Consider the following 11499-nt stretch of genomic DNA (forward strand, 5'->3'; position numbering starts at 1 on the left):
TACTGCGTCCAGTTTTGGGCTCCACAATTCAAAAAGGATGTGGAGAAGCTTGAGAGAGTCCAGAGGAGAGCCACGCGCATGATCAGAGGTCCATAAAACAGACCTTATGATGAGGCTGGGAGCTAAGGGACTCTTTAGCCTGGAAAAGCGCAGGCTCAGGGGTGATCTGGTGGCCATCTGTAAGTTTATCACAGGTGCTCACCAAGATCTGGGGGAACGTCTGTTCACTAGAGCACCCCAGGGGATGACAAGGTCAAATGGTCACAAACTCCTCTGTGACCATTTCAGGCTAGATATAAGGAAGAACTTCTTTACAGTCTGAGACCCCATAGTCTGGAATAGATTGCTGCTGGAGGTGGTTCAAACACCTACTTTGAACACCTTCAAGAGGAAATTGGACGCTTATCTTGCCGGGATCCTATGACCCCAGCTGACTTCCTGCCCTTTGGGCGGGGGACTGGACTCGAGGATCTTCCGAGGTCCTTTCCAGCCCAAATGTCTATGAAATCCATGAAAAATCCAGAAATAAAAACTTGCTGGATTTTTATGGGGAAAAAAGTTGGATTGCACTATAAATAAATTAAATAAATAAATAAATCAAACTACCTTCACAAACTACCTATTACATGGTCTGGGCTTTGCCCCAAGATAAAAAAAAAAAGCCAAAAAAACCCAAAAAAAACTTACCTTACTAAATTTGTCATTGCTAGAATTTCTGGATCATTTTTGTATGGTTTAGCCTAAAGACAAAAGAAATCACAGTATGCTTAGATACTAGAAAAAAAAATTTTTCTCCCCCCTGTTCAAATTAGAACAGCAACTAAACTGACTTGTTCATATTTCTAAATATACCTCCTGAGAGTCAAATGGGTTTATTCCAGACTTCATCAGCATGTTTGCTAGGACCAAATATTTTAAGCAAGTGGTTCTTCTAGGACTCCCTGATTCATCATAATTCTTGAATGCTTCAAAGAAGTCAGTGTGTGCCTTTTCAAATTCTCCTTCTCGTAAGTGCATTTTCCCTCCACATTCTGAAAAGAAAACAATGAAGAAAAAAGGTATATTGTATGTTTTGAACAAAACTATTTTCCTAAATGTATCAAAGTATTTGTATATTGCTTTCTGAAAATATTTTCAGGTGCTTCTCCTCATGCACTAAAAGAGAGGTAGTTATCTATGTTGGTCTGAAGTTAGGCAGAAGGCAGAGCAGGGTGGCACTTTACAGATTACTTGTTCAGAGAAGCAAGAGCTTTTGTAGGCTATAGCCAAATTTATCAAATGCTACGAATGGACTTGCACATAGCAGGGGTTCCAAACAAAGAATAAGGCAACTCATTCCTTCCTACTTAGTACCCCCATTCTCTGAAAGTACATTGATAACATCTGACAAAGCTGGCCGTAGCTCATGAAAGCTTATGCCTCTCTGAATGAGTTTGTTTATAAACGTGCCACCCTCCTCGTTTTCTGCCTAAAATCGTTAAGTCATGCATTAGGACTTCAATATAAAGCTGTTCCTTCCCGTTTGGATTTCCAAGTCAAGATCTCATAATGCATACAAGAGAACACTATCCCCTGCACCCAACAGTTATTTTATCTTTAAGTTAAAAGGACTTTACATACATTTACTCTCACAGAATTTACCCAGCAACAAACTTCAAAAGAATATATAACAGCACTATATACTTGAGAGCCATCCACCATGTTGAGTAAAAGGTCAAATGAGAAATATGGTTTCCTTTTATTGCTTCAGTACACACAATTGGCTGGTGTTCTGCCTAGGTGCTTTGGCCAGTAGAGGCAGCAACAGATAAAGAGAATCTGGTGAAAGGTGCTTTCAGACATGGTATAAGTCTTCACTATAACTGACCTCACCTTTTATTGAGTAGCAGATAGATAACTAAACAGGTTTAAGATGTTCTGGAAATTATCAACACAATTCAACAAAAAGAGATTAAGTATTTTCTATGACACATTCTCAAATGAAATAACAAATAGATCTTAGCTACATTAAAATGGAAGTAAAAATGGTTTGTTCAGTGGAAATTAAACTAAGGTTATATGAAAAAAACCTGCCTCTGATGACTCCCATGATCAGTGGATGAGGAATGGCAGACTTGATGTGCAATGACTGTTCATATAGTGCTTTAAGTTTTTTGTTATTTTTCTGTGCTGTATACATTTGAATTTCCAAAGCATAGATTTCCAATAGCTGAGTGCCCTTTTTTAAATCATCTTCTCCGTCATCAGTCTAGGAAAGATTAAAGTAACGAACACTGTGAAATCTGGTGAAAAAGGTGGCATCAGCATTATACCTTAAATGTTCTCAAAAATCCCCTGCCACAAATAAAGACACCTCCAAATGCTATATTTACATGCACCCAGTGAAATTAAAACAAACTTCAGAACTTGGCCTGGCCTTTCACTTAGGCAAAAATATTGGGTGCTTGTAGACATGCAGGATGTCTACTCTGATGCACTGTAATTACAGCGTGTTTGAGCAGACTTATTTAATCGAGCATGCTAAATAGCATGTTCCAGCAGCCTTGGTGTCTCATGTATTCCTCGTCCCCATGCTTCAAAATGGTGGCAGGGGCACTTTAACTTGAGCTCACTGAATGAACTTTAAAGTGCCCCTCCCATCATTTTGAAGCACAAGATGCTGAATACACAAGATGCCGTGGGTGCTTTAATTAGAGCGGCTCCTAAGAGACACTCCCCCCACCGAAGCACATGTAAAGACACCAACTGAGTCTTGCTTCAGTAAGTACTTCCAAATTTGGCTCTTTGCATATATCAGATCTTTAAAGCCAGGTACATTACACTTTTACTGGTGTAAGTGAGCGGAAATCGGTTTATACCTATAACAGAACAGAAGTTTGGCGCGCACACATACTTGTTTAAAAATGGCAGAACCCAGGCTAAGATTTGCTCCCTGCCCCCCACCAAAAGGTGGGTGTGTATTCTGTTCACTACTTAACTCAATTATGTTGCTTACAGAAAACCATGCAACTTGGATCAATTCCGCTTTGGGCTTTTTGAACATCGGTACCTAGCTTAAAAGTAACCCATCTCAATTTACCATATTTACTCAAATCTAAAGACAACTTTTAATTTAAAATGACCCTTCCCCTCAATAATTGGATTTTTTTTTTTTTTAAATAATTTTCCATGCATAGAATCGAATTATTGGAGGATTGTCTTATATTCACCTCCTCCATCACTGTGGTGGGAAAAGCAGCAACCGGGGAGCAAGTGGCCTTCCCTCGCTGCCGACTGTCATTCCTTCCCACTCCTCCTATAGTGCCAGCCCCAGAAAATGCTTTCCCCTCCTGGTGCCCCCCTCCTCCTCAGCCACTTGCCATTCCCACTTATTCAGTGTGGTAACTTTGATTCTGGCTCTCACCCAGACCAGCCAGTAGCAGTGGTTTAACATATACATTACATGTCATTTCTACTTACACAGATCAGTATATATAAAACACACATAGTCCAAAATATGGAGGGAAAATATAGTATTGCATATTAAGTTACAGTGATGATTTCTAAAGAAGTCTTAGGGCTGCAAAAGCATTTTTAGAAAATACCCATATGCTGTACCTGGCATGATTGATGCAGCTGGCGCAAAATCTTCTGTAATTTTCCATATTCTTCTCGTTCTAAATATAATTTGCCAAGCTGTAATTAAAAAAATATTAAGTCTTTAAGTTCATTAGGATTTTGGAATCTATAATATGAGTGACAGCTTAAGAAGGTTATAGCAAGCTAAAAGTATTTAAAATATGTATTTATATTTTACCTTTGTGTTTGTCTTAAACCACAATCTGTCATTTTTAGCATCTTTCAGTGCTTCAAGTGTTGTTTCATAGAATTCCTGAAGCAAATCCATCTGACATAAAAAATCAGAATTCTATAATTGTAAACAGCAAATTTGTACCTGTTAATGAAGTCAGTTTGAACAAACTAAAAGTGCATGTTTGAACTTCAATACAAATAAGAAACAGTAACCTAAATCTTTTTGAACAGTACTGCAAAAATTGCAATTAAAACAACAAAACTTCACTTTGCTTTCTCTTTCTGTATAGAAGAGGTATAAAAAAAAAAAAATCAACATAAAGCTAAAATAGAAGATTGGAAGAGACTTCTGAACTCACAAAATCATTTAGAAGCAGCCAAAGGAGGACCAAATTTAAAAAATGTGTTAAAAGTTTTGAAGTCTTCCATTCTTCACCAATACAGAAATTGAAGTCAATTACTGTAGCACCCAAATGGGCAGGCAAAGGAGTTACTAATCTGGTCTTTCAGAAAAATGCTGTGCAGAAAGTTTACAGAAACTTTTATGCACATTTTGTAGCCCCGATTGTTTGCTGACAGTTCAGATTTGGAACCTATGAATTTAAGGCTGAGAGTAAGGATCTGCTGGCTCCCTCCAGTCCAGAATTTTACATTATTTAGTCTAAATTATGCTCAACTGTACCAAATGTGCCAAACTGATGCTAGAGTGCATCATGCTTAGGTTCTTTCCCCTACTTCTCTGTGCTGTAGGACATAAGGAACGGTCTTGAGGAAAGTAAAGTAAAGGAGTCTGCTCTAAGCACTGGTGATTCTCCACACCTACACAAAGGCATAGGGAAGTTTTCTGTTCCTTTTAATATGCTGCTGTTGTAGCAGCACAAAGAGAACGGAGCTGGACTGTGCACTTGGCCATAATATTTTTGCTTTGAGTAGTCTAAAAGATAGACAATGTTTCTTAGACAAACTTTGAAATTCAGTTATCATAAATACAACTGATAGGAGGAGAACCACCAACATGAAAGAACTGATGATCTAACCTGTTTGGAAGTGGAGATATAATCGAGAATAGAATTGATGGATTTTTCAGAGTAATTCCTTGTAACTGCACTCCGTATGTAAGTCAATAGCTGTTTATATCTGTTCATCATTTCAGGAAAGTTAGTCTGTAAGGAAGTAGATCATTTGAAATAATTAAAAATGTATATTAAAACTTGAGATAAGATCTTATCAATATGGTCATGCAAGCTATAGTACTGTAGTAGGTTTGTGTATCAGCCATCACTGTAATTTTTTGTCAGGATTAAGGATCAGTAGCAGAATTAATACCGAGTCAGCCAGGACTTCCTGGAGTACAGGTTTACAATGTTCATCATATTTGAGAAACAGGTAATTTTGAAAGTTAGCATGGCCATATGTGATGCAAAAATATTTGCTAATAATACATTCTAAATGAATAATGTTTCACATGCCACAGTGTTAATAGTCCTTACTGCATACTGGAATTCGAACACTGTACTGTACTATTCAAAACATACTTTACAAAAAATTTCAAAAAATACACTTGGCTAAACTTAATATACAAGATCTCATGAGACATTTTTAAAACAAATTTGTAAAACCACAGCTTTCTAAACAAAACAAGTTTGGTCTGTTCAGTGTAAGCCCTTAGTGGTTTTAAAAAGCTGTGTGTCAATCTTATATTCAAGATCTGTTAGATATGTTTTAACTAACAAACACGCATGCAGTCAGCCTGAGCCTCAGAACGCAGAAGGAAGCAGAAAAGCAGCTGGGGTTATTCCACAAACTTTTTCAAAATGAGAATTATACCTTAATATGCAGAGATTGTTTTCTGGGCATTTCCTCTTTTTGGGGGATTGTGCACAATACCTTACAGTCTCACTTGTGATCATATAATATTCTTGTAGCAACAACAACACTCACTTACATGGCTAATATTAGGAAAGTGTTTTGTGTATTCTTAGCTTTCCTTTGTCGATAGACATATGGAGGAAAGGAAGACAATTTAATAAGTGTGGATCAACCCCATTTATCTGCTCTTACCAATTTAAAGTTTATTTTGATCATCTGTTTCAGAGCCTTGAATCCCCATTCTCCTTTTTCACCTTCAAGCTCCAAAACCTGAAATAGGAAAGAAAGAAACATTTCCACAACCCAGTATTTATAAACATGACATTGGTGCATGTCATTTTTATTAAATACTGCAATTTTTTCAAATCTAACAAAAAATGAACTTGTGCTCTTCAAAAAAAAAAAAAAAAAAGAATAAATTATAAAAAGGTTTAAGATATTTTTCCTGCTTATTTTCTATGTTGGAAAGGAACAAACTTTGATCTTCCCTGACCTTTTCTAGGGCAGTTTTTATCTCAGTATACAGTGCTCTTGGATCACATTTACCTTAACTTATAGTGGAAGTTGTTGGATCTTTAGAAAATAATTTCATATTTCAAAATGTTAGTCATAAGCCATTGATGATAAATAGGAAGAGAGTCAGAGGTAAAAAAACAAAACAAAACACCACTAAAAAAATTCTATTTTCTCAAATGCTCAAAGTATCCTTCTTGCCATGTGATGACATATGTCATTAGTTCTTTATTTATTATAAGGTAGCATTAGACAAGATCTACATTATACAAGATCTTAATTTCTAATCTAATGAAAAAAGAGGATTGAAAAACAAAATAAAAATTTCAGGTGCTTTTACATGCATTTAAAAAAGAAGTCAAAAATAGAAAAAGCTCAATATTTCTCTCTTTAAAGATCATGCTTAGCAACTCATTTTTGGTGACATTAAGAGTTTAAAATTCACATGAATGGCAAATATTTCTGCCAGTTAGCATTTAAGTTTTTTGCCCAGATTTGCAGTCAACATTACTGAAGTATGCAAGACAGTGATGCTCAACCAGGTCCCAGAGCACTCTGAGGTGCCATGAGATCCTTGGAGAGCAACACAGGAATTGCGAGAAGATAAGCAGCTTAGGGCAAGATCAGGCTCCAGGTGTGAGGAGCTCAGGCTCTCCCATTCTTCAATCCCTCCGCAAGGAGGTAGCACTGTAATAAACAAATTGATTTCTGAAATGGGGTGCAGCTCAATTCACAAAAGATATAGATGGGTGCCTTGGGTATGGCAAGCAATGCCTTGAATAAGATACAAGATATGAAAAAAAAAGTTTTTTTTTAGTTAAAGAAACTGAATTTGAAGTAGACAGAGAGTCAAGAAGCCTAAGAATGAAGACTTACTCATCTTCATCTGTATTAATAAGTTGTATTGCAAAAAGAATTATTTCAAATGTCCTGGAAAAAAACCTCATGATAATATCAGTGAAGAGCAGTAATGTATCTTCTGTAACAAATATACTGACGTCTATAGTATAAAGCACATATTTTTATAGCAGATAAAATGTAATTTTAAAATGTTCAGTACCAATATAAAAAAAGGTAGAATGTAAAGCAAAAAAACCTTCTGAAAACTGCTCAATGCTGCTTTGGGATCATCCTCCTTCAAAGCTTTGGAATTGTAGTACTGATTTTCCAGATCCACATTTGGCTCAGAGTTACTATCTTCAGAGTATTCCTGCATTTTTAGAAAGAAAGAAAAAATCAGAATCTATAATAAAAATGTTTCATATCAGCTAAAAATATCACCTGATAATATGATGGTATATGAAGACACTGTGACTTGCATCTCCCAATATAATGAAACAAAGTGTATTTATATTTCAATAAAACCTTCCATCTTGAAGAATTTTACAAACTATATACAGACACAGCATTACTAATATTCAGCTACCTCAGAGGCAAAGTGTAACAACCGACTGCACATGAATGCTGAGGAGCAGAAATCCTGACCAATAACACCAAGGCGAACAACTGTTTTTCTTGAAGATCCTATGGGACCTTTATTGTCCACACAGGAGAGACTGTATGACATTAACAGCTGTTATTCAAGTAGTAAGTGCAGTGAATGATAGAACGTTTCTCTTGTATGAATCATTGGTTTCTCAATTTATCCTATGAAGACTCACACCAAACCATGGCAATAAAAAATAATCATGGTGATGGCATTATCTGCTTATTCCCTGCAAAACAGGAAATAATGGGAACCTGCAAGCAGTAGGAGGAAGAGTCTATATACAAGATGAATCTAATCAAAGGAATAATCTATAAAGCAAACAAGTGGCAGTAAAGATGTACAATTTACTTTATGAGTTACACGGTTTACTATTTTTTAATACTGAACTCAGCTTTTAATGATGAAAATAAGCTAGTCAGTTTTACTGTTAACCTTTTGTGCTGCAGAAAATGCAGTTGTGATCGTTAAAACTAAAGCACAGACCCAAAGCAAAAAGAAATCTAGTATTGACAAAAACACATATACATTTATTTTAAATTTTTAATCCAACCTCTTCCCAAAAAGATAATTGTGCATCACAAAGAAGAGTTTCAAGCCAGCTATATAATCCCCTGCATTTGGTGAAGTTCATTGCTTTGTGAAAGCTCCTGACTTGACAGCACCAGCGAACGAACCCCTCTATTCAAGTTTCTTATTGCCAACCATTTTTGCCCCACGGCACACTTACCTAAATAAAAAATGGCACAACAGACATGGAGCGAGGGGCAGGGTGGGGCTGCGCAGCCAGTTGAACCACAGATTGGGAGGGGTCAGGCCCCAAACATGGCATTTTGGGCTGAAGCCATGCCCCGTACCTGGCTGGAGCCCCACTCCCCGCAGCAGCAGGTGGGGGGTCTGGCTTCAGCACAAAATGCCATGGCATACCTGGACATGCCTGATAGCACACCAGTGTGCCATGGCACGCCAGTTGGGAAACATTGGCCTAATGGTTTCAGACCAATGTATGGTATTGATTTTGACTCAAAAAGCCCTAAATACTATAGGACTTGCCTGTATTACAAACAAATTCTCTCATCATGCCATACAGACTAAATTAGTCAATGGAAGCACTAGGTCCGGATCACTCCCAATTTTTTAAGAAAAGCGATAACTTTATGACAGAGTACTGCTGTGAGACCCCTCAACCTAAGAACAAGTTCCTCCAACCATTTCTGATCTACTGACTTCCAGGACACATCACAAGTTAAATCTACTTGCATGGGCTGCTTCTGGTTGTATGATTTGTTAAAAGTGGTATCTATGTGTAGGAAGTTAGGTTTTGTTGTTGGTAAGCTGCTGCTGAACTTTTTTGTTTTGGCATGTTTGTCAAGGGCTGTGAGAACTGTGAACAAACAACTTCTTTTGTTAGCATTAGTAATCCAAAATACATTTATTCACAAAACAAATTAAGAAGAATATTGGCAGGCTAGGGTGCTCCATATAACTATGTCAGTCTCTTCTTCCTCTGTGACCTAGAGTAATAAGCATCAAGGTGTGGGGTCATTTTAGTTTCTAGTTCTGTGACAGCTGATTCTGTGACATCCATACATCAACCTGATAATCCAAAGTGTCTTTCAAGTACTGAAGTAGACATCATATTTTTCAGGTGTTATTGATCTGGGATGGATTTGAACAAAGACACCAAAGTCAAAAGCTCAGCAAGTAATTAGTAATTATAGAGACATGCAGTCCTCCACAATTTAGTTGGCATACGTTTTAAAAATTGCAATCATATTTTTAAAAGAAAAGGACTAGGTTCAGGAAACATCAAATACTCCTATGTATTTCAGGGATTTCAGTTTGGTAGCAAGGGAGCAGTGGTAATGTTAACTGCCACTTCCGTGCTGCCAAACTGTCAGATCTGAGGCAAGTTTGTGGGATCAGGGCAGCATGGTCCTGATCCAGGTGTACGGGGTCAGACAGAGGTAGTATATAGGGCTGCACCAATAAAGATTTTTGGGTCAATAGTGATGGCCAATTATTGGCCAAGCCACATTAGCTGATACTGATCTGATTGCTGATATGCAATCAGCTTGGAGAGCTGGATATCGATATCCCGACAGCTTGGAGAGCAGCATCTGGCTGGTAAATCTCGAGGGGGGAAGGGGAGGAAGGGGCATGGGGGATGCAAATTGAGGCCCCTCGGTGAGGGAGGGAGTAGGGCTGGGGCAGGTGCTGCCCAGTCAGGATGGAATGGGGTGCAGGACAGAGCTGGTGCACACCCTCTTGTCCAGGGGCACAGGGGGTGGCTCTCGCCACAGCATGCACCCACAGGGGAGGCATAGGGGGGGCATGTGCTCCCCTGGATCTGTGCATGGGATGAGGGTGGGTAGTCTGCTCTGTGCTCAGGGCCAGAGCTGCTCCAGCCTCTTCCCAGCAGCTGTACTCAGGCAGAGTGGGGCGGGGCAGGGGAGGTGGCGGTGCTGGGAAGGGAGGGTTATGGTGAATTCTGAGGTGGCTCTAAGCAACCCATAGCCCTCCCCCCACCAGTGCTGCCATTGCCTGCCCCACCCTGCTCAGCCCTTCTGCCCAACAGACTTACCAGCCTGATGCTGCTCTCCAAGCTGCTGGGCTGCACTCCTGGCTGCGTGCAAGCTGCAGCTGCGCGCATGCACGTGGGATTTATCAGTGACATTACCGGTCACATCAGCCAAAGAAAAAAAAGCCGATTGCTCATAATCATATCAGTTTTTCTTTTATCAGTGCCAATATGATGTGGACCGGCGTATTGGTGCAACTCTAGTAGCATGGAGCCTAATCCAGCCCACAGGTTGGCTGCACACAGGCCCAAAATGTTAAGCACCGTTGGTCTATACCATCCCTTGAGCAAGACTGGATACACCTCCTGGAAATAAGCCTCAACCACACCCACTCAGCACATGCCTGAGCTCACAAAATTTGTAAACTGGATGGCTCACTGAGGCCCTGAACACATGCTCAGGCTCTCCCAAGTCTGATTTCTTTCCCTTCCTGAAATGACCCACTTAACTGCCTGTAATTTAATAAGGTTTTATCCTGTCCTATACATCAAAACCTAATTGTTAATATTACCTGATAATCTTGCATCATTGATTTTGTTGCACAGTTCTGCAGACAAATATAAACCAAATTCCTACTTTGTAAAGCCTTTTCAATAAAGAGGGAAAAGTGGATATAGAGAACATAGCTCCTCTGAAAGAAATTTGCCAATTATGTTCATTGCTTTGTGACAGCCAGAGTTGTTTCTGACAACTATTCTTTAAAAAAAACAAAACAAAACAAAACAAACAAACCAAACTTATTATAGGCACCGCTGGTAGAATGACTACAAGAATTATCTAATACAGGGACAAGCAATTATTTTGGCTGGAGGGCCACTTAAGAAGTTTTGGTGAGCTGTCAATGGCTAAAAGGGTAGCCTTGCCCCCTGGTCACCATCTTGGGACCAGAAGTCCCATCCCCCTAACCTCTGACTTGCTGCCAGAAGCCCCTCCCCTTGCCCTCAGAAGTACCCCTTATGGGAAGCGGGGTTTGCCATCTCGGAATGGGAAAAAAATATATAATAAAAATCAAACATTGACAATAACATATTTTAATTAAAAAATATATTTTTGTCCTGATTTGTCTGCATTTGCATTGAGCATATAGAGGTGATTGCATAATACCTCAAAATGAAGCCTACTTTTGTATACTAAGGGGATGTGGAAGGGTTAGGGGGCATGGGTGAGTAGGTATGGGGTCTGCAAGGGGTTGTAGCAGGTGTTGGGGAGGGTGTGAGGGTATATGTCGATGTGGGTGGGTATGAGGGGGGTGTGCAG

At 39.0% G+C, this 11499-nt stretch overlaps 1 protein-coding gene across 4 annotated transcripts in view; it reads right to left on the reverse strand.

Annotated features, from left to right (window-relative positions):
- COPS2 (COP9 signalosome subunit 2) overlaps positions 1-11499 on the reverse strand; it is a 35171-nt gene that overhangs the window by 12443 nt on the left and 11229 nt on the right. For 3 of the 4 annotated variants that reach the window (XM_019533637.1, XM_019533638.1, XM_019533639.1), the window contains 8 exons: positions 7271-7384; positions 5854-5931; positions 4830-4955; positions 3797-3907; positions 3598-3675; positions 2074-2248; positions 853-1031; positions 688-740 (listed from right to left, as the gene is read on the reverse strand). In XM_019533637.1, coding sequence (XP_019389182.1) covers positions 688-740; positions 853-1031; positions 2074-2248; positions 3598-3675; positions 3797-3907; positions 4830-4955; positions 5854-5931; positions 7271-7384 — 914 coding nt within the window. The remainder of the gene's footprint in view (positions 1-687; positions 741-852; positions 1032-2073; positions 2249-3597; positions 3676-3796; positions 3908-4829; positions 4956-5853; positions 5932-7270; positions 7385-11499) is intronic. The other variant, XM_019533640.1, reaches the window with a different exon arrangement.

The sequence above is a fragment of the Crocodylus porosus genome, unplaced genomic scaffold (genome assembly GCF_001723895.1).
Source record: "Crocodylus porosus isolate Cpor-Errol unplaced genomic scaffold, CroPor_comp1, whole genome shotgun sequence".
In the NCBI taxonomy this organism is placed as follows: domain Eukaryota; kingdom Metazoa; phylum Chordata; order Crocodylia; family Crocodylidae; genus Crocodylus; species Crocodylus porosus.